Source organism: Hyla sarda, chromosome 3 (genome assembly GCF_029499605.1).
Source record: "Hyla sarda isolate aHylSar1 chromosome 3, aHylSar1.hap1, whole genome shotgun sequence".
In the NCBI taxonomy this organism is placed as follows: Eukaryota; Metazoa; Chordata; class Amphibia; order Anura; family Hylidae; genus Hyla; species Hyla sarda.
The window spans coordinates 101,886,149-101,914,055 of record NC_079191.1 but is presented as its reverse complement, the minus strand read 5'-3'; the positions used below and the strand labels follow the sequence as shown (position 1 = coordinate 101,914,055).

Below are 27,907 nucleotides of genomic sequence, written 5' to 3'. Positions count from 1 at the left end.
CTGTTTTGTCCATATGAGAAGGAAGGCTGCCAGGGCACTGTTTACAAAATGTAACCCTAGAGGCGGCTATCATTATAATGCCTACTCATCACTATGTGTCAGGTGGTCTTAAAAAATTCACCAGGTCATGGATCCTTTTCAATGATCGTACTCAAGTGATTTGCGCTTTGATTTTGAGGACTCGGGAAAGTCATTTGATTTTCATCGTAATCTCTCATATCCATTGGTAGCATAAAAGTGACCGCCTTTACTCTGCCCCTAAAAAGACAAAGAAGAAATTGAGAAGTATAAAAAGTTGTCTATGTACAGAGGCAACAGTAATACACAGTAAGGTACATGTTGCAGTAGATCGTTCCATTGTCAACAAAAATACCTCCACATTTACATATATTAAGTAATAAATGAGGTAACAGCAAATCAGAAAAATGATGAAGTGAATTTTGAAATTGATTTGACAAAATCCCTGCGTAAGCTTAATTTACATAAGATTTTTAAGAACAAAGCACTCCATAGGGATGACATGATGTATTCTGGGGAGATACCTGCAGAAATAGGCCCCCTAGGTTTTATAGCTAACCCTTTGTACTCTAAGATGGCCCGTGACATCGTTAGAGAGTTGTTTTCCTTATTAACAGGAGGATGATGAGAAAGAGGCCACAAATGAGGTTGATACATTTTTGAGAGGAGTAAAATCCAAGTATTTTCCCCCTCTGTCACTGGGCTCCAATCTTTACCATTTCTAAAACATCTCTGACATAAAAAGCTTGATTTATCCTGTAGCAGAGGATAATTTATCAGCCGATGAAAGAGAGGCACTGAAATGGTTGAAGAACAACAGCCAGTTAATAATAAAGCCCGCTGACAAAGGGGGCAATATTGTTATTATGGATAAGGACACCTACACGCCGGAAGCCATGCGACAATTGTCTGATAACCACTTATTGAATAAGGACCCTACATTGTCCTCCAGAGTCGCCTGCAGACACTTCTATGGAAGGGTGTAGAAGAGGGTGTAATTTCCGAGTACATGGTGAAAAGGCTTTTTACCAAAAATCCAGTGAAACTCAACTGGTACCACCTCCCCAAAATTTATAAGGGTCTCCTGAACCCTCCGGGAAGACCCATCGTCTCTAGTCGTGGATCGGTGACTGAGCCTCTTTCCCGGTTTGTAGACTGGTTCCTGAGACCCTTATTAAATTATGTTCCGTCATACCTGGCAGACACAAAAGCCCTATTACAGAGCATAGATGACATAGACTGGTAGGGGGAGTGCATCTTAGCCACTATTGATTTGGTGGGATTGTACACCCGTATTCGCCACGACAATGCCATTTTAGCTGTGAGGAAAAGGGAAAGATACAGTATGCATTAACTTTATTTGTGAAGCTATCAGATTCATTCTGGAACATAATGCAATCAAATATTGGGAACAGCACGCCCATGGCATTTACGCTGTCAATAATTTTTCTTGCCATGTGGGAGGAAAGCACAATCCATGGACCAGGCAACAAGTTTGCCAAGTACATCCGGCACTGGGCCCGGTTCATAGATGATGTGCTGATAGTGTTGACTGGTACCCAGTCCCAATTCCCCACTTTCGTGGATTATATCAATGAGAATGATATTAACATGCAGTTTACGGCAAACTTTGGTGGGAATAGGGTCCAATTTTCGGACATAGAATTATTGTTTGAACATGGTAGTGTAAGGGGTTACAAAAAACCAACAGCGACAAATTCCCTGCTAGCATATACAAATTACCATCCACCTCATGTCATGAGAGCCTTGCCATATGGCCAATTCCTCAGGTTAGGTAGGAACAACTCAGACTATGCCACATTCATTGAACAATCTTGTGCTTTGATGGATAAGTTGAGAGTGAGGGGGTATCCAGATTCTATAATACAGCAAGCTTTCGATAGAGCAAGAGCACATGCAAGTAGACAGTTAATTTTTGGTGCTCGGAAACGCAGTAAGAAAAAACTATTAAAACTAGCAATTTTTTCATTTGAATTTTGTCCAGTCGCAAATTTAATAAAGCATGTGATTAATAAGAATTGGCACCTGCTACAAACAGACAAGGATCTTCTGGATCTCACAAGTCAACGTCCCTTGATTTCATTCCACAGGACCATGAACCTGTGGGACGAGTTGGGATAAAATCGCAACGGATGTGAACTGGTTGCAGCGGGATTTGCCCAAAGGTAACTTCCGATACAAACATTGTTCCTTTTGCAAACACCTAGAGACGTCCCTTTACATATAGTTAGGTCCTGTCAGCAACATGATTGATGATTTTATGACTTGTAGATCAGATTTCATTGTTTACGCTATTATCTGTCCCTGTATATTATTTTACATTGGAAAAACCACATGTCCTCTTTTTCATAGGGTACGGGAGCAATTTTACTCCATATGTACAGGGAAAGGATCCCCCCGCTTCATTTCTCATATGAAGGACAGACATGATGGGGACATAACTGGAGTTCGGTTTTTAAGTTTGCAGCCGAATAGATAATCTGGATAGCAGTTTGGATAGGTACACAAGATTGTTGCAGGCGGAAGCCAGGTGGATTATCCGGACAGGAGCCACTGGTTGTTTAGGCTTAAAAGACAGGAATGACCTGTCAGCCTTCCTGTGATACTGCATCTGCTTTTATGTCTTATGATGTTTTTCTATTTTGCATTCTGTGTTTGGTATTATGTATTGATTATGTGTTATTTTTTGGATTTTTGTTGATGTATTGGTAAACGGATTACCTTGTATGTGTGAACTAAGGCTAGGTTCAGACTACGGAATCTCCGGGCAGAAAATTTCTGCCCGTAGATTCCGAGTTCCGCCTGCGTCGACTGAATTAGTCGGCGCTAGGACCGCGCGGACACTGCAGTCTCCCATAGAATGCAATGTGTTCCGCACGGATTTCCGCCTGAAGAAAGAGCAACCCCTTTCTTCAGGCGGAAATTTTCTAGCGGATTTTCCGCTTCACAAATTCTGAAGTGTGAATTTGTGAACGGAAAACCGTTCACTACACTAGACATTTTAGCAAGCGCAATTTCTGACGGAAATTCCGTAGTCTGAACCTAGCCTATGGGTTAAGGGGTTGTACCGCCCTCCTTCCCAACTCACCTTGATAAAGCATCATAGTGATGAGAAACAAGCGCGCTGTTGGTTTAGTGCATCCTCGTGTATACCCTGTTCCAAGCAATAAAGCAGCAAGTGTTTGCAAGAAGTGTCCTGGGTACCGTATTCTTCTTCCACAAGGCTTTATCCACACACCTTACTGTAAGACGCTGGCACCGGACAGTCTGCTAAGCGGTTTTCATCTGTTGCCACTATCCACAAAGGAGCCAGTTTGTAACATACAGGTAAAGTGGTGCTGACTTTAACTCTCATTCATTGAGCAAATGTGAAAAATGTTTTCATTAGCCATACATGTTACCCATAGGGCATAATCCTAAGGCACTTTTCACACTGCATTAACAGTGCCTGCTTACCACATATACCAGAAAGCTGCTAGAGGTGTGGTAAATTTATCCATAGATTCTTATTACCCAATTGAGTGTAATTTTGGCCTCTATTTGGGTGGTAAAGGTTTTGCAGTGTGAAGTAGTGCAGTTCACTGGTCCATTCTACAGAGCACTTATTTAACATGCTACTATATTAACTTCTTTTCTCCAACCACAAAATTGCTGCATGTCTGTTCCAATGCACAGACAATGACTGCAGCAAGTTCACAGGGAATCGTAGAAACATCGAGAAACACTCTTGAGAAAGTCATAAATCCAGGAAAGGGTGCGTTCACACATGTTTGTGCAATACAACAATATTGAACTGTATCAGTTTTATTGCGGACTAAAAATCATGGCAGACCACAGTTATCAGTCCAGCAACAAAACCGGATATGGTCCAAAAATGAGCCAACCGGAGTCACTATCTGACTCCATCTGGCTCATTCAAATGAATGAAGTGCAGCGTTGGTCCATCGGGAATACAGCAGTGGGCGGTTTTTAAATTCCGCCGGCAGTATTGCACAAACATTGTGTGAATGCACCCTAACACAGTGGTATATAAAATATATCCTTCTTCATTGCAGCTTGTATAAAAACACAACCTATCTCTGAATGCATGTTCAGGTATAGTGCTGCCTGACGCATTTCAAATCACGGCTGATTCTTAATAATAGTAAATTCATGATTTCTAATCATACTTCATTTTTTATAACATGGGTGCCTATGTATGATGAGTGCCAGTGAGTTGCATCTATCTTAGGTTGGAGGTTTACATCAAGAAATCAATATGAGGTATAACTTGGAAGGACACTGTGTGAAAGTAGCCTAACATGGAGCACGAAAGCCAGATAAACTTCCCATTCTTCAGCTATCATCTTTAAGTTATAGCCCTTTATGTTGATCTTTATTCTGCATCTTGTAGAATCATCCAGCCTATGAAGTTTTTAGGTTTGTCCCACTATCACTAGTCCTACAGTGCCGTCTGTTTAACCCCTTAAGGACCGGAGGTTTTTCCGTTTTTGCATTTTCGTTTTTTGCTCCTTGCCTTTAAAAAATCATAACTCTTTCATATTTACACCTAAAAATCCATATGATGGCTTATTTTTTGCGCCACCAATTCTACTTTGTAATGACGTCAGTCATTTTGCCCAAAAATCTATGGTGAAGCGGGAAAAAAATCATTGTGCGACAAAATTGAAAAAAAAACGCTGTTTTGTAACTTTTGGGGGCTTCCGTTTCTACGTAGTACATTTTTTGGTAAAAATGACACCTGACATGTATTCTTTAGGTCCATACGATTAAAATGATACCCTACTTATATAGGTTTGATTTTGTCGGACTTCTGGAAAAAATCATAACTACATGCAGGAAAATTAATACGTTTAAAATTGTCATCTTCTGACCCCTATAACTTTTTTATTTTTCCGTGTATGGGGCGGTATGAGCGCTCATTTTTTGCGCCGTGATCTGAAGTTTTTAACGGTACCATTTTTGCATTGATAGGACTTATTGATCACTTTTTATTCATTTTTAAATGATATAAAAAGGAACCAAAAATGCACTATTTTGGACTTTGGAATTTTTTTGCGCGCACGCCATTGATCGAGCGGTTTAATTAATGATATATTTTTATAATTCGGACATTTCCGCACGCGGTGATACCACATATGTTTATTTTTATTTTTATTTACACTGTGTTCTTTTTTTTATTGGAAAAGGGGGGTGATTCAAACTTTTAATAGGGGAGGAGTTAAATGATCTTTATTCACTTTTTTTTTTCACTTTTTTTTTGCAGTGTTATAGGTCCCATAGGGACCTATAACACTGCACACACTGATCTTCTATGTTGATCACTGGTTTCTCATAAGAAACCAGTGATCAACGATTCTGCCGGATGACTGCTCAGGCCTGGATCTCAGGCACTGAGCAGTCATTCGGCGATCGGACAGCGAGGAGGCAGGAAGGGGCCCTCCCGCTGTCCTGTCAGCTGTTCGGGATGCCGCGATTAGCCGCGGCTATCCCGAACAGCCCGACTGAGCTAGCCGGGAACTTTCACTTTCACTTTTAGCCACGCGGCTCAGCTTTGAGCGCGCGGCTAAAGGGTTAATAGCGCGCGGCTCCGCGATCGGCGCTGCGCGCTATTAGAGGCGGGTCCCGGCTTCACTATGACGCCGAGCCCGCCATGATATGACGCGGGGTTACTGTGTAACCCCGCGTTATATCAGAAGAGCAGGACCAAGGACGTACCGGTACGTCCTTGGTCCTTAAGGGGTTAATTAGGGCACAGCTGCATCTATACTTTTCTAACCAACAGACAACTGGCATATAGCATGGGGTAAAAAAAAAAAAAACCTTATTCTTACTGTCCACCCCTAAAACTTCACTTTAAAAAGTACCTGTCACCAAATAAACTTTTCTAACCTATCTCAGGCTATGTTCCCTAACTACTCCTAACACCCCTCCTACCCTTGAAAAAAAATGTCAGAGCTTTAAAAAGCTCTGTATATTTCCTTTATTCTTGCTCACATAGTGCAATCTCCCAGCAGGAGAAAGTGGGCACTTCCCAGCAGGCATGACATCATTGAAGCCTGCTGGGGAACCACTTCTGCCCTCACATGCTTGCAGTGCTGTGATAAATAGAAGACCTCAGGCTCTGTGCATCTTTCAATTAGGCTCTGTGCATCTTTCAATGAGGCTTTATGCATGTTTCAGTGAGGCTCTTTTCAGCTTTCAGTGAGGCTCTGTGCAGCTGTCAATCCAGCTCAGTGCAGGGAGAAGCACTTCCTGAGTTTGGTGCAGAGAGTGCAACTAGGTATAAACACCACTCTGACCTACACTATTAAAAATATAACAATCCATACGACAGAGTAATACAACAGAGTAACACAATCATATGATCACCAGTTTGATTCTCCCAACCTTCCGGGGTTTAATGTGTCAGATCAGGATGTCAGTTCTGAGTTCTGACTTCCTGTGAACTACAGGATGACATCATCACCTACCAGGTCCCTCCAACTAGTTCTTATATCCAGACCCCTCCCCTTCCCACCCAGCTTCCTCTGATATCTCTAATCTTTATGGGATCAGGATGTATGCTGGCAACACAACAACTCCCCTGAGGCTGTGATCACATTGCTGCATTTTTTTATGTTTTTGTGTAAATGTGTGATTTTTATTGTGACTTTGTAAAATCGCAGCAAAAACTGCCTAAATGCAATAAAAATTTCATGTGCGAACACAGCTTAAAGACTTCATATCTTCATAAAACACCTAAAGTGTTATTATAGGTCAAATCACTTTCACCTCATGGCAATATTTCCCCAAAAACGCATGAAAACTGCACATAAAAGTATGGTGTCTTCCTGTCTGCTCCAGGCCCACTGTTCAGGTTTAAATGTGTCATTGCACTGTAATGTATTGCTAATGCACTTTTACGTTCTCATGTCCTAAACAGTTAACTTGTTTGTGCAAGAGGATGCTTAGGGGATCACATGTCTGTTTTAGCCAATCAGTGCTGCTGCACTCCTCCCTCAAGTCTGACTAGACTAGGAGGAGCTAGATAGTAGTGAGTTAGTCTGTAGAGAGAGTTCAGGAGAGTGGAGGTCACCTTCAGACCTCTGCTGGGGACATGTGACTTACCACATGGGGACCGGCCTAAGAGAACCAGTTGCTGCACCAATTTTTTGCTGAGCGTCAGCACCCTTCACAGGATTCCGCTGACCAGACCTTGCACTGTCCAAGTCTAGATCAGGAAAGTCAAGTTCTGAAAGCATAGCAGAAGATAGGAAGCCTCAGGCAACTCCGGTCGAATCAGGTCTAGTCTGGTGATAAGCCCTAATTTAGGATTCCCAAGTGAAGAGCCAGTGTTTTTCAGCTCCAAAGTGTTACAAGTTATTCAGTCAAGTTCAGACCTGTCTAAAGTAAATGTCAACAAGCAAGAAGCTAGTCAGCAAGGACTACAAGTCCCATAGTGCTTAGAAGCAACTGTGATCCCTAAAGCATTCTTCAGCAAACTTTGTTCTAAATATTGAACTGTTATGGTTTATTTTTCAAGATCTTGAGTAAAATGGAAGTAGTTTCTGTTACCCTGCATCTGTGGTAGTTATTGCCTCAGCGCTTGGCCCAGGAAGCTACCATCCTTGGAGTGTGGAGGTTAACACGAACTCTACTTTAGCCACAGCACCTCACCAGTACTACATACATTCCATTGTCTCTGATAGCATACCACAAAAGAAACTTACCCTGACCCACTTGTGGTGAGGGTGTGGTGAGGGCAGATGTTATTACCCTGGGGGGCTGATGGCATTAACCCCTTGTATTCATGATGCCAGGGCATGGTTAACCTCTGCACCACCCAATATATGGCTGCTGAATCCTGGGCTAGGTGCAGGGAAAATAATGACTCCAATGCCAAGTTACGGAACAATGGCAGCTTAACTGAGGAAGACAGATGGAATAGTTTTTACAGCTCAGTTAGGCCCAAGGAGATGACCAGTGACTTAGGAGACTGGCATGCTCGCTGGGACTTGTAGTAGACTTAGCTAAATTATGCAGACCCATGCTGAATTTAGACAGATTCACCCCTTGTGTAGCTTACCAAGTTGTGATGTTCACCTGTGGGGCACTTGGTGATGGAAGCGTGGCTGCGTAGTTAGGCCTTGGGTCTCTTCTGGACACCAAACACTCTCAGGTCTTGAATGTTCTGTTCGTCAGACTCTAAACTCTGAACTGACTGGGGTCCATCGTTCTGGCTCTATGAGGGCTTTGTAAACACACGTGGCCTTCAATTCCAGACAAATTTTCTCTTCAAAATCCCAATGACGCTCCTTCTCTTCTGAGCATTGTAGTGCGCCAGCTGAGCACTTTACATCCACATATGGGATATGTTCCTACTCAGAAGAAATGGGGATACACATTTTGGGGGGCTTTTTTCCTATTTTCCCTTGTGAAAATGAAAAATTTAGGGTAACACCAACATTTTAGTGAAAATTTTTTATTTTTTTATTTTTCCATCCAACTTTGAAGAATTTTCATTAAACACCTGTGGGGTGTTAAGGCTCACTATACCCCTTGTTACGTTTCATGAGGGGTGCAGTTTCCAAAATGGGGTCACATGTGGGTATTTCTTTTTTTGCGTTTATGTCAGAACCGCTTTAAAATCAGCCACCGCTGTGCAAATCACCAATTTAGGCCTCAAATGTACATAGTGCGCTCTCACTCCTGAGCCTTGTTGTGCGCCCGCAGAGCATTTTACGCCCACATATGCGGTATTTCCGTACTCAGGAGAAATTGCGTTACAAATTTTGGGGGTCTTTTTTCCCATTTAACACTTGTGAAAATAAAACGTATGGGGCAACACCAGCATGTTAGTGTAACATTTTTTTTTTTTTTTACACTAACATGCTGGTGTAGCCCCCAACTTTTCCTTTTCATAAGGGGTAAAAGAAGAAAAAGCCCCCCAAAATTGGTAGTGCAATTTCTTCCGAGTGCGGAAATACTCCATATGTGGCCCTAAACTGTTTCCTTGAAATACGACAGGGCTCCGAAGTGAGAGAGTGGCATGCGCATTTGAGGACTAAATTAGGGAATTGCATAGGGGTAGACATAGGGGTATTCTATGCCAGTGATTCCCAAACAGGGTGCCTCCAGCTGTTGCTAAACTCCCAGCATACCTGGTCAGTCAGTGGCTGTCCGGAAATGCTGGGAGTTGTTGTTATACAACAGCTGGAGGCTCCATTTTGGAAACACTTGCGCACAATACATTTTTCATTTTTATTGGGGGGGGAGGCAGTGTAAGGGGGTGTATATGTAGTGTTTTACCCTTTATTATGTGTTAGTGTAGTGTAGTGTAGTGTTTTTAAAGTACATTCGCACTGGCAGAGGTTAACAGTGAGCTTCCCGCTAGAAATTTGCGCCGCGGCGAAAAATTTGCTGCAGCTCATACTTGAAGCAGGAAACTTACTGTAAACCTGCCTGTGTGAATGTACCCTGTACATTCACATGGGGGTCAAACCTCCAGCTGTTTCAAAACTACAACTCCCAGCATGTACTGACAGACCGTGCATGCTGGGAGTTGTACTTTTGCAACAGCTGGAGGCACACTGGTTGGAAAACCTTCAGTTAGGTTCTGTTACCTAACTCAGTATTTTCAAACCAGTGTGCCTATAGCTGTAGCAAAACTACAACTCCCAGCAACAGCTGAGGGTACGCAACTACAACTCCCAGCATGCCGAGACAGCTGTTTGCTGTTTGGGCATGCTGGGATTTGCAGTTTTGCAACATCTGGAGGGCTACAATTAGAGACCACTGATCTCCAAACTGTGGACCTCCAGATGTTGCAAAACTACAAATCCCAGCATGCCCAGGCAGCAAACAGCCGTGTTGGCATGCTAGGAGTTGTAGTTTTGCAAGATCTAGAGTGCTACAGTATAGAGATCACTGTGCAGTGGTCTCTAAACTGTAGATCTCCAGCTGTTGCAAAACTGCAAATCCCAGCCTGCCCAAACAGCTGTCTGGGCATGCTGGGAGTTGTAGTTTTGAAACATCTGGAGGGCTACAGTGTAGAGACCACTGTATTGTGGTCTCAAACCGTACCCCTCCAGATGTTGCTAGGATCCAGGGAGCCGTCCTCTTCTGCCGCACGACATGCTGCCCGTGCCGATCACCGCAGCCGATCGCGTCCCGCAGCCTCCACCGATGGGTAAGTGGACTTCGGTGCCGGTCCTTGACGGTTTTCCCGTCCTGCCCCGCCTATTGTGGGTGGGCAGGATGGGGAAAACTAAAGTTAACCCCGCCGCCCCCGATCTGCTATTGGTGGTCGCTTTTGATAATGACTCTGTAGCCAAGTTACGCAACAACGGCAGCTTTACTGAGATAGACAGGTGTAACAGTCTTAACAGCTTAGCCAGGCCCAAGGAGGTGACCAGTGACTTCAGAGACTTTAGGGCTCGCTGGGACTTGTAGTGGACTTGGACAATTTGATGCAGGGCCATGCTGACTTGACACAGATTAACCTTGACTGACTTGACTGGGACTGACTAGACAGGCTTCACCCCGTATGCAGCTTACCAGGTTTTGATGTTCACCTGTGGGACAGTAAACTTCAGGATGTGTGGATGCGTGGTAGGCCTTGGGCCTCCTCAGGACACCAGACACTCTCTCTCAGGACATGATCTTGCTGCACTTAGTAAAGACGAGACTAAGGGGGAGATATATCAAAACCTGTGCAGAGGAAAAGTTGCCCAGTTGCCCATAGCAACCAATCAGCTTTCTTCTTTCATTTATAACAAGGCCTCTCTAAAATGAAAGAAGCCATCTGATTGGATTCTATGGGCAACTGGGCAACTTTTCCTTTGCAGAGGTTTTGATAAATATCCCCCTAAGGCTAGGTTCAGACTAGGGAATCTCCAGGCAGAAAATTTCCGCCCGGAGATTCCGAGTTCCGCCTGCGCCGTCTGAATTCGGCGCTAGGACCGCGTGGACACTAAAGTCTCCTATAGACTGCTATGTGTTCCGCTAGGATTTCCGCCTTAAGAAAGAGCAACCCCTTTCTTCAGGCGGAAATTTTCTAGCGGATTTTTCATCCGGATCTTCCGCTTCACAAATTCCGATGTGTGAATTTGTGAACGGAAAACCATTCACTACACTATGCATTATAGTAAGCGGAATTTCTGCCGGAAATTTCAAAGCGAAAATTCTGGTGGAAATTCCGTAGTCTGAACCTAGCCTAAGAGACTGAATTAGCTCCACCCAGGGTTTATATGGGGCAGACCCTGGAGGGGTCCCATAGGTCACTCTATAGGCTACATGGTCACTAGTACCTTCCTTGGTTACAACACATGACAACAGTATTTAAAGGTATATGACAAGTTATATACATTACATTAGATAACACAGGTGGTAGTTAACTATTTAGGAAATAGAAACAAAAGAGGGGCCCAGGGGTCACTGAATAGAGTCTGCCTGACAGGGCAGCAAGGGTACAGGGGTGCAACTCCTGTAATGGACCACCACGAACTCCCCCTCTTAACAATAGCTGTCCTCAGGCCCAGAGGCCCAGAAGTGGCCACTGAGGCCTGACAACAACAGTAGATGCAGTTACTGGGGCATTTTGACTCAATGGCCTTCACAGGGCTGGTGAACAGATGAACTGGGGCAGAGTCCATGTGGCATTGCACTTAACCCCTTAATAGGGTGACCACATTTCCTAACTGCCATTCAGGGACACTTACTTTCACAAGTGCATTTCGTCAAACTATCGACAATTTCCCATGATAAAAACCTCAAAATAAATCATACAGTTACAAAATTACACCAATATATAAGGAGAAATATTATCACCATACATATTACCATCATATTTTTACTGACCAAATCCTGGATACTGAGACCAATATTACCAATAATACCAGTATACAAGGAGGAGTATTATCACCATACATATTACCATCATACTGTTACTGACCAAATCCTGTATACTGAGACCAATATTACCAATAATACCAGTATACAAGGAGGAGTATTATCACTATACATATCAACATTATACTGTTACTGACCAAATTCTGTATACTGAGACCAATATTACCAATAATACCAGTGTTACGCCGAGCGCTCCGGGTCCCTGCTCCTCCCCGGAGCGCTCGCGGTGTTCTCCTCTCTGCAGCGCCCCGGTCAGACCCGCTGACCGGGAGCGCTGCACTGACACTGCCGACGGGGATGCGATTCGCATAGTGGGACGCGCCCGCTCGCGGATCGCATCCCAATCCACTTACCTGTCCCAGTCCCCGGCTGTCACGTCCTGGCGCGTGCGGCTCCGCTCTCTAGCGCGCGCGCCAGCTCTCTAAGGTTTAAAGGGCCAGTGCACCACTAATTGGTGCCTGGCCCAATCAGTGTAATTAGCTTCCACCTGCTCCACGCCTTTATAACCTCACTTCCCCTTCCCTGCTTTGCCGGATCTTGTTGCCCTTGTGCCTAGTGAAAGCGTTTCCTGTGATTGCCATACCAGTGTTTCCAGACCTTCTGCCGTTACCATTGACTACGAACCTTGCCGCCTGCCCTGACCTTCTGCTACGTCTGACCTCGCCTCTGTCTAGTCCTTCTGTCCCATGCCTTCTCAGCAGACATCGAGGTTGAGTCGTTATCGGTGGATACGACCTGATTGCTACCGCCGCAGCAAGACCATTCCGCTTTGCAGCGGGCTCTGGTGAATACCAGTACCAACCTAGAACCGGTCCACCGGTACGGTCCACGCCAATCCCTCGCTGACACAGAGGATCCACCTCCAGCCAGCCGAATCCTAGCAACCAGTATACAAATAAGAATAATACTGACTGTATAAAAACTACAGAAAATAAACCAATATCCCCAATACAAAGCCCATAGAGTAGTGACCCTGGCTCTATACAGGCGCTGCAGACCGTATAAGCGATTCAAGTGCAGTTACATCTACTGACTCACAGAAAGAGTCTTCTTGGAGTCGTTCTCTTATCTTTTCTTCTCTGTCTTGCTTAGATCGTCATGAATTCTTCTTCCAATCATGAGTTGTCACCGCAGAATCTGCAAGGCAACAAACATATTAGGCTCCACACTTTTTAAGCACATTCCCCACCTGTTCCCTACCTGTGCCCTAGGTAATGCCCCCAGTAGGTAGGTAGAGAATCTCCCCAATAAGGTAGAAGCCCCCAGTAGGTTGGTAGTGCCCCCAGTACGTAGAGAATGCCCCTCGTATTGCTCCCAGGGAGGTAATGCCCCCAGTAGGTAGGTTGTAGGTAATGCTACCAGAAAGTAATGCCCCCAGGTAGGTTATGCCCCCAGTTCAGTTGTAGTTAATGCCCCAAAAGGTAGTAGGTAATGTCCCCCAGTAGGTAGTACCCCCGCAGGTAGGTAATACCCCCAGTAGGTAGTAGGTAAGCCCCAAGACAGGTAATGTTCCAGTAGCTAGTGCCCCCCCCCCCCCCCGGGAGTTAATGCACCTTGTAGGTAGTGCCCTCAGTAGGTAATGCCCATAATAAGTAGTGCCCTCAGTAGGTAGTACCCCCAGTAGGTACTTTACCCAGGTAAGTAATGAGCCCAGTAGATAGTGCCCCCAGAAAGTAGTGCCTACCCCTGGCAGCCGCTGTGCTGGCTTTAAAGTACCCGCAGCCCATCCTGCAGTCTAAGTGAATAGAGGTTTGGGGCTAGACTTGGGGTTAGGGGCTGGCAGTGGGCCCCCTTTCTGCCATTTAAAGGAAAACTGTCAGCAAAGCACCCGCACTAACCAGTGGTACTGGCTGGCAGTGTGGGTGACGCTGATTAAAATGATGCTAACCTTGCCCGGATCCGTCGCCTCGTTGCACTGTTATATTCAGTTTTGTGATTATGGTAATGAGGACCAAGTGGCCCAGGCGGGGTGAGAAGCTTGCCTTTGGGCACTGTGACATCGGCCGGGCTAATGAATATTCATTCCCTCTCCTCTCCGCTTCCCAAACACGTCTTCTGCTCATGTGCCGCTTCCTGGGCTGTACTGAAGCTGTGCAGAGGCCACTTCCGGGTGTACCCAGGAAGCAGCACATGTGCAGAAGACGCGTTTGGGAAGTGGAGAGGGAGAAGTGGAGGGAGGGAATGAATGTTCATTAGCCCGGCCGATGTCACAGTGCCCGAAGGCAAGCTTCTCACCCCGCCTGTGCCACTTGGTCCTCATTACCATAATCACAAAAATGAATATAACAGCACAACGAGGTGACGGATTCGGGCAAGGTTAGCATAATTTTAATCAGCGTCACCCACACTGCCAGCCAGTACCACTGGTTAGTGCGGGTGCTTTGCTGACAGTTTTCCTTTAAGTATGCAATGAGTAAATGAATTTAAAAAAAAGTCTGTCCCCCTCTCAGGAAAGTCTCTGAATATAAGATAGATATAAAAGATAAATAGAAAGACAGACATATAAGATAAATAGATAGATAGATATGATATAAGATAAATAGATAGATATGAGATAGATAGATAGATATGAGATAGATAGATAGATATGAGATAGATATGAGATAGACATGAGATAGATAGATATGAGATAGACATGAGATAGATCAGTGCTTCCCAACCTGTGTGCCTCCAGCTGTTGCAAAACTACAAATTTCAGCATGCCCACACAGCCAAAGGCATGCTGGAAGTTGTAGTTATGAAACAGCTGGAGCCCCCCCCCCCCTCCCCCCCCCCTGTTAGAAAACACTAAGAGATAGATTGATAGATTAATAGATAGATCAGTGTGTCTGAACAATGGTGCCTCCAGCTGTTGAAAACTACAACTCCCAGCATGCCCACACAGTCAGAGACATGCTAGGAGTTGTATTTTTGCAACAGCTGGAGGCACCCTGGTGAGATGAAAGAGGGTGAGATGAAAAGTAGAGAGATATATAGAAAGTTACTTACTGTACATGGCACCAGCTGTGGGCAGAGGAAGGCTTCCTTTTCCCTGGGCAGCTTTAGAGTCTGTTGTGGAGCAGGATGATCCTGTTGTGGATGCAGTATGATCCTGCTCCTCCAATCGGACTGCACACAGGGGGTCATGTGGGGGAGGAGTGTTGCTCTCAGCTGTTTTTCTCTTCCCAGAGAGTCAGTGCGGCCCCTGCGCTGATTGAAAAGGGCCTGAAGGGGGAAACTGTCAGTAAAAACTCCAGCAGCAGCGGCCACTTCGCAGGCTCTCAGACCTGTCAGTCACTGTACCCCCTGATGACAGCCCTGAGCACAGCTCTTATAGCTGCGGCTGCAGGCAGGGGGACGGCCCGGCCCACCGGGAAAATGCCTGGTGTGCCCAATGGCCAGTCCGGGCCTGATTCCGGGACACTGCATTGTCCCAGAATGACCCGGGACAGACTCTCCAAATGCGGGACTGTCCCCTTAAGGACTCATCGTCTTTCCATTTTTGCATTTTCATTTTTTCCTCATCACCTTCTAAAAATCATAACGCTTTCAATTTTGCACAGAAAATTCCATATGATGGCTGATTTTTTGTGCCACCAATTCTACTTTGCAGTGATATTAGTAATTTTACCCAAAAATCCTCGGCAAAATGGAAAAAAAATTATTCTGTAGGTCCATACGGTTAAAATGATACCCTACTTATATAGGTTGGATATTGTCATACTTCTGAAAAAAATCATAGCTACATGCAGGAAAATTTATACGTTTAAAATTGTCATCTTCTGACCCCTATAACTTTTTTATTTTTCTGCGTACAGGGCCGCTATAAGGGCTAATTTTTTGTGCCGTGATCTGAAGTTTTTATCGGTACCTTGCATTGATCTGACTTTTTGATCGCTTTTTATTCATTTTTTTTATGATATAAAAAGTGACCAAAAACTCGCTACGTTGGAATTTAGATTTTTTTTGCACGTACGCCATTGACCATGCGGTTTAATTAATTTAATTTATAGTTCGGACATTTACGCATGCGGCAATACCACATATGTTTATATTTATTTTTATTTACACAGTTTTTTTTATATGGGAAAAGGGGGGTGATTCAAACTTTTATTAGGGAAGGGGTTAAATGAGAATAACATTAAACCATGTAGTAAAAAATTCACAATTTTATTAAATCCTCGTAAAAAACCCAATGACAATAATATAAATAATTAGTATCAATACATAAGAAAGAAGAAGTTCTATGATGAACAACCGTATATCCCAACGCGTTTCCCCGTGTATCTTGTGATATACATGGTTCATCAAGGGATGACAACAACAGTATACAAATATATACCTAGTAAGCACAGAGATATGGAGGAACAATATATATATAGATAGCGTGCAACACATGGGCAAAGGCACAGCTTAATGCACAAAAGATGGAAGGGCAATTAGAACTATACATATATTATAATACATAAAAGCAAACATATATACAGTACAAAGCACATGAATGCAGACAGACGATAGCAAGGCTTATTTGTGGCTTCATTTAAATATCCTCCGACTGATGTAGCAACCTGTAGCAGGAGGCAAAAAAAGGGGGGAGAACAAGAAGGATAGAAGGAAGACACAACATACCACATAAGACATAACATTAGCTTTAGTACACAAATATTCCATTCTACATATATTTGCAAAGCAAGACAAAAAATAACATAACATGCCAAAGGATATTAAGACATAAAAAGGTGTAGAGATTATAGTATAGATAATGGATGTGTTAAAGATAATGACAGAAAAAAATAAAAAGATAGATAACTATTGTGTTGTTGACAGACCAGATGCCAAAAAGGAAAAGGAGAGTAGATAACGTCCTTAAATTACACCAGATGTGGTCTCAAAAAAATATCCCCAAAAAACCCAGAGACATGTATACATGTATCATTACCTCTAGGTAGTTGGATGGCAAAAAACGAGGTCACTGATAGAGTGAGGACCCTAAGATAAGGGCTCTTCCACAAAAAGAGAGAAATAGGCTTAATAGATGGCCCCCTGAGGATAAAATGGCAAATAATAATAATCATGATAAGCCATACCAAATCTACCATATATATATATATATGGACCATTTCAATAATAGTCAAGCCTCTACCTGGAATAAAGACCTGAAAATAGTTGCTTCCTTACTACAGATAGCTCCAGACCACATTTGTCCAATCACCAGGATCTTGTTTGACCCTCCAAATTTTAGATAAAGAGTTCAGATAATAATACCACCTATACACAGACAGGGGGGGGGGGGGGAGAGGAGTTGCATCAGTACATATGGTATATGCATATAGTCCAAGGTTTCAACCCCAACACTCTAGTCCTCACCTAGGTAAAAAAGCAACCTCTATGATGTCCACATAACCACAGTATTGTCCAAAAGATGTCCAGCCATTATCCGTGTGTAGTTACTGCAATAAATAACTAAACTGATTAACCTAATTCCTAACGCCACAATAATTCATGCACAGTCCACTGCTTACCCCCATATCAGAATGCCATAGGCATGATACGTCCGTCTGCGGCTGGCGATCCACGCTAAACATATCCCAGCCTCTGTCTTAAATACCTCCATACTCGCGCGCATATCCGGGACGCCAAGTGCGTCACTTCCGGTAGCCACGCATCATGTGATAGCATCTCCAAGGACGCCGCAACCAACTTGGATCACATGATGATGTATCATGTGACCCATTGCATCCATCACTGCACTGCACGTCCAAGGTAGTTAATGAAGATAGGAGTGGGAGGAGAATTGGAAAGGAGGCTGGAAAGAGATAGTACTGTATGACAGATAAAAGCAGCACAGGAGAACTTAAATAAGGTATTGTATATATGTAGATGAAAGACTACATATTTTATTACAAAAATACAGGGAATCATAAATGCTTGAGAACAAATGATACATTCATATTATGTGTCAATTGTGACTACATAAATAGTATAATAACTTTTAAAGCCTAACCGCTCAACCGAGCCAATAAAGTTAGGGGCATTTCTCGCAGTTTCATATAGTTTTCAGGTCCATTTTATATTTTCTCACCAAAAACAAAGTGATTACGATATTATGGGTAATGTCTTTACTAAATGATAATAATTTTTTAAAATATAAAAAAGTGAGCAAAGGGGTTAAATGACCTTTGTTAACTTTTTTGTTCCTTTTTTTTTTTTTTGCAGTGCTCCCATAGGGACCTATAACACTGCACACACTGATCTTTTACCCTGAGCCCTGCAAAGCCATAGCTTTGCATGGATCAGCGAGATAGGGGCTTGATTGCTCAAGCCTGTAGCTCAGGCTTGGAGCAATCAAATCCAGATAGGACGCAAAGGGGGAAGGTAAGGGGGTCTCTGCTCGCGTCCTAGCTGATCGGGACATCACGATTTTATCGCGATGTCCCGATCAGCCCGACTGAGCCTCCGGGAAGCATTTACTTTCACTTTCAGATGCGGCGGTCAACTTTGATCGCCGCATCTGAAGGGTTAATAGCACGCGGCACAACGATCGGTGCTGCGTGTTGTTAGCCCAGGGTCCCGGCCATGACTAGCAGCTGGGACCAACCCGGGTTCAGGGCGTACAGGTACGCCCTGAGTCCTTAAGAGGTTAATGTCCTTACATGGTCCAATGTGTGTGGGTATTAATACCTGGGAATATGAGATATAAACATGTGAAATTTTTTGGGTCTTGCAACTGCATACTTATATATGCAGATATTTGGTTCGGATCAGGTTGCCAGAGGCTTTCTACCCGAATGCCTGTGCTAATGGGGCCCTTCGGCTATAGCTACATCTCCCCATAACATTAAGCAAGTAAATACAATTTTTTCTTTCATTTTGACACCACATTAGAATGTTACCTATATACACAGTAACGCTGCCACTGTACATGTTACTTACACCTCCAGGAGAACTCTCTAGTGGCCACAAGAGCACCCTGTACACGATGGACAGGAACATAATTAGACATTAGACATTAAATGACTATTATGGACTGGATGTTTAGACTGGTTAGCTCCAGTCTTAACTAGTAATATGACATTTGACTATTTTAGATACATAAATGCTATATAGAATTTATTACTCTACAGTGACTAGACATTATTATACTGTAGACTGATAACTTTTATACACAGGTATTTTTAGTCTCTATACCTTGCTGGTATTTGCCATGGCAGTGAGGTAAGTTGATACGCCTCTTCTGACATAGGCAGGATACCTCCTATACAATTGCCATGGGTATAAAATACTTCAAACACTTAAAGGGGATATCCACCATAAGGTGATTTTAGTACATACCTGCCAGGCAGTACTGGACATGGTTAGGAAGGATCTGTGCTTGTCTTGGGGCTAAATGTTGTGAGATTACCATAATACTGTGGCTAGCTTTTTGTGAACTGGTATTTCCTGTTTGAGTTTTCTTCTTTTGCCTACAAACGTTATAATTCCTTTTTCCTCCCTCCCACACATCAGCCACCCCACCCATTGAAACATAAATGAGCTGCATCCATTCAAATGACCTGTGGTTTTTAATCAGGGTGCCTACAGCTGTTGCATTAGTTGCAGATTGATTTCTCTCCCACCAAGAAATCGCTCAACCCATTGAAGCAGACAGGCTCCCTGTCATCACCGGACTAGTGAGTCAGGTCTCAGTCGCATTGCAACCTGGGAAAATCTGAGACAACAGTAATTTTGTATGCAGTTAAAAATAAATATTGGGGTGAAAATCATATAAGAATTGTGAGAAAACCGTCACAAACAGGAACAGACACTATATTATGAACTACACTAACTTTACAGTCCCTGTAGCATAGTCAAATAAAAAAAAAGATCCTGGAATACCCCATTAAGACATTTTGCATAATCACTTTATATACATTTTATTACAATGTACCTCAAATAATAACATTTTACAGCAATAACGATAAGTGCCTTCATGTGTGCACAAAAATAAACAACATATTACTCTTATAATTTTGGAATACCGCTCCACAGTTCTGGTGTGTTAGAGTTCACAGTAAAGGATCACGGCTATAAGCCGGGCACATGAACGTATCCAAAATGGTTGCAGAGAGTTCTTGGTTAGTCCACCATGCACTTTTCTGGTGGTGAGGGGACAGCCTAACCGGTGACGCTCCTCTAGAAGATGCAGGCGTTCCACCTGCCGAAGTTGCTGGCCACTCTCCGTCATCCTCGGCCAGCCGGACTTTATGATGGGTGTCTTAGGAGATCCTCTGCAGACGATCCACCAGCTCTTGAAACATTTGCGCCGCAGCCGCTGCTAATTTTTGGGCCTCCGGCGCCATCTTGGGACTCTCTGACCTCGTGCTTGCTTGCTCTGCCATGTTGCTCAATCCACAGACTTCCGGCAAACTGAAGAGGTCCAGTGGCGCTGTTTCAATGGGTTATTGCATTCCGGGCCTGAAACACGTTGATATGTGCTTAGAATAAACGCTATTTTTACTAATTTGGTCGACTATTGGCAGACTGACTATCTAAAGGGGTCTGGCACTTTGAAAAGTTCCATTTCCTTTGCCTCTGCCTGCCTACTCTACTACCGGACCAGAAGATACCTGGGATCGGGGGAACCAAGCCGCAGGACCCCACTGCAATTTACATGCGTTTATAGATGTTGTGCTCTCAGCGCGACACTACAGGGTGAGTGTTTCTAACCAGCAATACTACACCTGTGTCTGACATACTTCACCAGCGCTTTCGTGTTCCTTTTTTGCCTTTCTTTTCTTCTCTGTATTTTAAGTAATTGATAATTTATATTAATGGGTACCTTTCATCAAAAAAACTTTTGAAATATTATAGATTAATGTATGCAGAATAACTTTCCAATAGCATGTTATTAAAAATATGCTTCTTTCTATTTAATGTTCCACTTTGAAAAAATGACCACTAGGTGTCTCCCTACCAGTCCTTTTTTATAGATTTCAGACTCATGCACGAGTCCTAAATCTCAGACTGCAGCCGGAACACAGACAAACTCATCACTGCTCACTGCCAGGGAGCCTGGTTGGGAAACACTGCTTAAAGTAATGGTCTACTCATGTAAGAAATAGGTCTCAGACTCGAGGGCCCAGGTGCATCAGCACCCTCTGCACCCCCTATACTGTTGCAAGAAAAAGTATGTGAACCCCTTTGGAATGTGATCTGATCTTCATCTAAGTCACAACAACAGACAATCACAGTCTGCTTCAACTAATAACACACAAAGAATTAAATCTTACCATGTTTTTATTGAACACACCGTGTAAACATTCACAGTGCAGGTGGAAAAAGTATGTGAACCCTTGGATTTAATAACTGGTTGAACCTCCTTTGGCAACAATAACTTCAACAAAACGTTTCCTGTAGTTGCAGATCAGATGTGCACAACGGTGAGGAGTAATTTTTGACCATTCCTCTTTACAGAACAGTTTCAGTTCAGCAATATTCTCGGGATGTCTTGTGTGAATCGCTTTCTTGAGGTCATGTCACAGCATCTCAATTGGGCTGAGGTCAGGACTGACTGGGCCAATCAGGGAGGCGTATTTTCTTCTGTTTAAGCCATTCTGTTGTTGATTTACTTCTATGCTTTGGGTCGTTGTCCTGTTGCAACATCTTCTGTTGAGTTTAAGCTGGGGGATAGATGGCCTTAAAGGGGTTCTCCGGCGCTAAGAACTCTTATCCCCTATACAAAGGATAGGGGATAAGATGCCTGATTGCGGGGGTCCCGCCGCCGGGGACCCCCGTGATCTTGCACACAGCACCCCGTTAGAATCAGTCCCCGGAGCACGTTCGCTCCGGGTCTGATTACTGGCGATCACGGGGGCCGGAGCATTGTGATGTCACAGCCCCGCCCCATGTGACGTCACACTCCGCCCTTTCAATGCAAGCCTATGTGAGGGGGCGTGACAAGGTCAGGTGATGAAGGGTATTAAGGGGGTTAATGAAATAGCACAGGGGGTAGCAGGCACATATGTAATGCTGATACTGGTATAACGTTGTACATCATACCTGCAATTGGCGGTACGGCAAGGAGAGTGTAACCAAATTATAAAAAGGGTGTTACTACAAGGAAATGTTTGGAAAGCTCTGTTCTTTTGTTACCTCACAACTATTTAGTGCAGCATTACATTGCTTTACTTATGTTATATTACTGTGACTGAATGTTCAGGCGTCTATGCTGCGCACAGCACATAACATCTATAGATTCTGCTAGAGCACGGACTCGATTTTATTGGCTTTTACAGTCAGTACTGATGTACTTGATCCAGTTGTTCAGAAAGCCGCTATAAAACTACTCATACTGACAATGAAAACAACACATACAGAAAAGAAGCCATGTGTACACTGAGGGGGAGAGACATCAAGTATTGTGCAGGGGAATAGTGCAGCAGTTGCCCATAGCAACCAATCAGATTCCAGCTTTCATTTCCCAAAGGCCAGATTTAATAAATATGTACATTTTAATCTGTAATTGTTACAGAGGGAGGGCGGATAGCATTACTTTAGTAAATCCCTTCCATCCTGCTATCCACCCACCTTTTGAAGCATAGCCGTGTCCCCTAGAGGCCATGTGACTTTTGACATATTGTCTCTGGCCACATGGAATGCTGGGAAAGGAGAAAACAATGCAATAAAAAAACTTGTGCTACACTACTTCTGGGGTCCTGTGCATAGAAAGGGTCAAAGAGACACACGGAGGTAAGAGAAGCATATTACACAGTATTCTAACTTAGCCTAGTCTCAGGGAAAAATCCTGGAACAAGTGTTGGGATGTCTATATGCCAAAGTATAACCAATTTTGGCACATATATTGGGACAAAAACTGCCTAAAATACATCCCAAAATAACATTTTTAGCAATAGATTTTGCTGTAGCCCAAAAATGATTACACATATGGCCAAAAAAATGCTGCAAAAACTAACAATTTATGAGCCAAAAATGGCCCAAAAGCACAAAACATCCTATAAAAAAAAGTCTGAACATTTCTTTAACCTGAGAACAGATTTTTTGAAGGATAATACCTCCCGGCAACAGAAGATTTAGATGGGCGTCAGTTACTCTCAGATGCCTGAGATTGTGCTTAATGACCTTCACTAGCATTCCTGTTCCCTGTGTACTGACCTAACCTGTATTTTGCCGATTTTTAGCCATGTTATCCTCCTGGATTGACCTTTGCTTGTTCTGGCTCTGGTTCTGTTGGTGTACTGTGCTGCTCTCTTGGTTTTGACTTTTAATTTGTCCCTGGTTAACCCCTTGTTTGCCAATTTGGCACCTATTCCGCCCGTGTGTTGCTGACCCAACCTGTTTGACCACCCTTGACGCTCCACTTTGGGAAGTGTAGGGATCGTCGCCCAGTTGAGCCCACCATTTAGGGTGGATTGCCTAAGCATGTAGGGACAGTGGTTGAGGCAAGTTCAGGTCTGCACTGCTCCCTACCCCAGATGTAACAATAACCTTCTTCTTCTTGATCAACACTTATGGTTATTTTTCTAAGGTCCTCAGAAAATGTGTTTTACTGAGTTAAGGTCTGCCTGCACAAACTGTTCAGTGAATGCCAGACATTGCTGCTGAAGAATTGCTTCTTTTTTGGCTAGATCAGCACCACTTACAATTCTGTAATCCTGTGATTCTTGTAATTGAAGAGAATTATATTGTGTGTATTGTCTGTTTTAATGGGTTATTATTATTATTATTTCATTTTAGGTCTGAGATCCAACCACAAAACCTATGAAGTACCGTATTTTTCGCCGTATAAGACGCACTTTTTCTTCCCCAAAACTGGGGGGGAAAAGTTGGTGCGTCTTATACGGCGAATACACACCTATCGGGTCGGTCCCGGCGGCCATCAACGGCCGGGACCCACAGCTAATACAGGACATCACCGATCGCGGTGAGACCCTGTATTAACCCTTCAGACGCGGTGATCAAAGCTGACTGCCGCGTCTGAAGGGAAAGTGACACTAACCCAGCTCAGTCAGCCGGGCTGTTCGGGACCGCCGCGGTGAAATCGCGGCGTCCCGAACAGCTTACAGGACATCGGGAGGGATCTTACCTGCCTTACCTTCCTCGGTGTCTGCTCCGTGCCGGGATCCCCTGCATGGCAGCGCTCTCCTTCGACGTTATTACGTCATCGCACACGCCGTCACATCATCCAATAGGAGAGGCGTGCGTAGCGGCGTGCGTAGCGGCGTGATGACAGCGACGTGATGACGGCGACGGAGAGCGTGGATCCCAGGGAAGAAGACGTCCGGAGCGTCGGGGACACCCCTGGGAAACACCCCGGGAACGCGGCGACAGCGATGGAGCGACATCCAGGGCAAGTGAGTATTACCTCCTATCCAGTGGTCTTCAACCTGCGGACCTCCAGATGTTGCAAAACTACAACTCCCAGCATGCCCGGACAGCCGTTGGCTGTCCGGGCATGCTGGGAGTTGTAGTTTTGCAACATCTGGAGGTCCGCAGGTTGAAGATCACTGTTGGGTGCAGAATCTTTTGTTACTAGATTTTGCACCTTTAAAATTGGGTGCGTCTTATATGCCGGTGCGTCCTATAGGGCGAAAAATACGGTAAGTCAATATAATTCCCAGCATTCATTAACTTTCTTAGACCCTTGTGCAATCCATGTTAAATATAGTAATACACTTGCAGCACGTGTCTTGCTATAATAAACTTAATTAGTACAATGACTGGCACGCTACGTTGGCTAATGGCATGGTTTGTTATTTATGACCGTCCACACTTTGCTCATTTGCATGTCCTGGCACCATACACACGAGTGAGCTGCAGAGTCATTCTATTCCATAGTCAATACCAGATTTTAGAGCAGAATGGAGGCTTTTTAATAAAATATCATCCATTTGGTTTTTCATTGTCCAAGAAAAAAACAGCAATTACTTACGCTATCAATCTTCATCTGTCACCCCATATGCACACAAGTGCTAGAAGCTTTACAAATGAATAGACTTCATTACCCCAGTGATAATGAAAGTTAAATTGAATAAAGAAAGTAAGACACCTTTAAAACGGTCAATGTAGTCATTCCGTAGAAATGTTTGCTTGTTAATGACATGAAAAGGAACCACTAAGGACGTCTATTCATGTGCTGCAGAGGAAACAAAGAGACCCACAGAATTGTTCTCTGATTTTGTATGAATCTATGAGAATAACAATCACGGCCTGATCCATCCTATACTGTTACACAGGTTTTCTCCTCTAGATGCATTGGATCTAGGGAGGAATGAGGTGCCTCAGGGAGACACCATATGGCAGCACACCGAGTGCCTACATAGACCTATAACTGATCTGTATTCATGCACATGGTATCACTGTGTACTGCATAACCTGATACGTCCATATGACACCATTGCATCTTCTATCCTCAACACCACTGCTACAATAATTCATCTTCCTCTGGTTCTTCTACTACCTTTCCTCTCACTGTGTCCCTGTGCTAGACAACCTTTAGGGTAAATTCCCACAAGGCTGATTTGTTGCAGAAATCTCTAATTTCTAAAATATCTCCACTCTGTCCAATCCTCTTTCCAAGATTTAGGCATATTTGACTGGAAAATTAGTTCCGAATGGAGAGATATTTTTCCATCAAAACATCAGACTTTTTGAGAGAACCTGACAGACCCCACTGTTACTTAAAAGAGTACTGCAGCCTATTACAACTTATCACCTATCCGCAGCATTGGGGATAAGTGTCTGATCGCAGTGGGTCCGAACGCTGGGACCAGATCCCCCCCCCCCCCAAATACATGTACGGGGCCTCGACTCTGCCACGGTTCTCTCCGTGCAAGAGACGTGTCTGCCGCATGACGTCACACCCCCTCCATGTATCTCTATGGGAGAGGCAGAAATGCAGCATTCGTGCACCCCCGCCTCTCCCATAGAGCTGAATAGAAAGGGCATGTCTGTTGACCTCTTAGTGAGGTTGTTGACATGAGCATTAGCCGCACAGAGCCGCGGCAGTACCGGGTCCCTGTACGTGAGATAGTAGGGGGTCCCAGCAGTCTTAACCCCCCAGCGATCAGACACCTATCCCCTGTACTGCTTCCCATGAGTCGCTGTCCCATGAGTCCTGTTTGTGCCGCCGGCTCATAAACATTCAGCTCCTAAACATAAGTGGGGCAGCGTCAGGGGGTGATGATAGTCTACAAACTCCCCTCCAAGCTGCAGCTAAGAGCTCATTTGCATATTCGAAGATTGTGCTAAATCTCAGGAACAGCTAAACGGATTAGGGTAAAGAATACAAAGTTTTATTCAGGAACCTCCACACTAACCACCAGTATATCCAATACTCTTATCTCACGATTATTTGTTTATCCATGGAATTTTAACACAAGCATATTATAGGTAGTGTTGAGCGGCATAGGCCATATTCGAATTCGTGATATTTTGCGAATATATGGACGAATATTCATCATATATTCGCTAAATTTGCATATTCGTAATATTCACGTTTTATTTTCGCATAAAAAGTGAGTAAGGGCCCATGCACACTACAGACATTGTGCTCTGCAGTAGTCTCCCATTTAAGGGGTACTGGCTCCAGAAAGTTAAACAGATTTGTAAATTACTTCTATTTAAAAAATCTTAATCCTTCCAGTACTTATCAGCTGCTGAAGTTGAGTTGTTCTTTTCTGTCTGACCACAGTGCTCTCTGCTAACACATCTGTCCGTGTCAGGAACTGTCCAGAGCAGGAGAGGTTTGCTATGGGGATTTTACTCCTATTCTGACAAGTTCCTGAGACAGACAGAGGTGTCAGCAGAGAGCACTGTTGTCAGACAGAAAAGAACAACTCAACTGCAGCAGCTGATAAGTACTGGAAGGATTAAGATTTTTTAATAGAAGTAATTTACAAATCTGTTTAACTTTCTGGAGCCAGCTGATATGAAAAAAATATGTTTTCACTGGAATACCCCTTTAAGTTCCTGTGTTGGAAGTTCCGCAGCTTAGCTGCCAATGTTTTTTCAGCACTATCGGCCCAGTAAAGCCCATTGGTCAATGGGACTTTGAATTTCAGGGGTTAATTTCGGTACCAAATTCTTGCACAAAATGATTACTGATACCGGGTGCGCAGAGGAAATTCGACAAGAATGTTCTCTGCAAAGTTTCCTCAGTGTGCATGGGCCCGAATGTATTACTTTAACTACTTATGAAGTGTTCAATAGTAGAGAGAAAAACTCGGCACTGCTTGCCTAATTATTAGCACCTGACATCCAATGCCTCTGCTGGCTCAACCACGTCTGATGGTGCTCACTGGTAATAGCAAAGTCCAATGCAAATAATCCGTAGAAAAGAGAAAAGAAAACCAGGGCAACTCACCAAATACGTAAACTTGAAGCTTCTTTATTAATCCATGAAGGGTATAAACAGTGCAAGACACGGGTGGACAGAACACAGGGGGACGTTCGTTCGGGGCTACGGTGCCGTTTCGCAAGATATGCTTCAACTGGCCCCTTCAAGGGGCCAGTTGAAGCATATCTGGCGAAACGGCACCGTAGCCCCGAACGAACGTCCCCCTGTGTTCTGTCCACCCGTGTCTTGCACTGTTTATACCCTTCATGGATTAATAAAGAAGCTTCAAGTTTACGTATTTGGTGAGTTGCCCTGGTTTTCTTTTCTCTTTTCTACGGATTACTTATGAAGTGTGTTGGATATAATCAGGTGATCACCACACAAGATAAAGTAGTACCTGCACTTGTGCATATATTGCTGGAAGGATCTTGTCTTGGGGATACTAGTAACCAGCATATCCGCAGCGGACTCCTCATGTTGGGCTAACTGAGTGGCGGACTTTTGGTTCAGCCTGGGTCCTGATATTGTTTCACTACTTGAATGTCTTTTCATGTGCGCACTGTGCTTACAGTGTTCAGAACTTGAAAGGAGAGAGGACATGGAATACCGGCGGACAGTCATGGCAGTACCTGAAAGGAAAACAGAATGATTTGGGGTAGTCAT

At 43.9% G+C, this 27,907-nt stretch overlaps 1 protein-coding gene across 1 annotated transcript; it reads right to left on the bottom strand.

Moving 5' to 3' along the window:
• Positions 1–125: 125 nt before the first annotated feature.
• CCDC195 (coiled-coil domain containing 195) lies at positions 126–27,907 on the bottom strand. The gene is made up of 2 exons (XM_056563544.1): positions 27,642–27,907; positions 126–258 (listed from the first exon to the last, which is right to left on the bottom strand). The coding sequence occupies exons 1-2, from the start codon at positions 27,905–27,907 to the stop codon at positions 126–128; spliced, it is 399 nt and encodes a 132-aa protein (XP_056419519.1).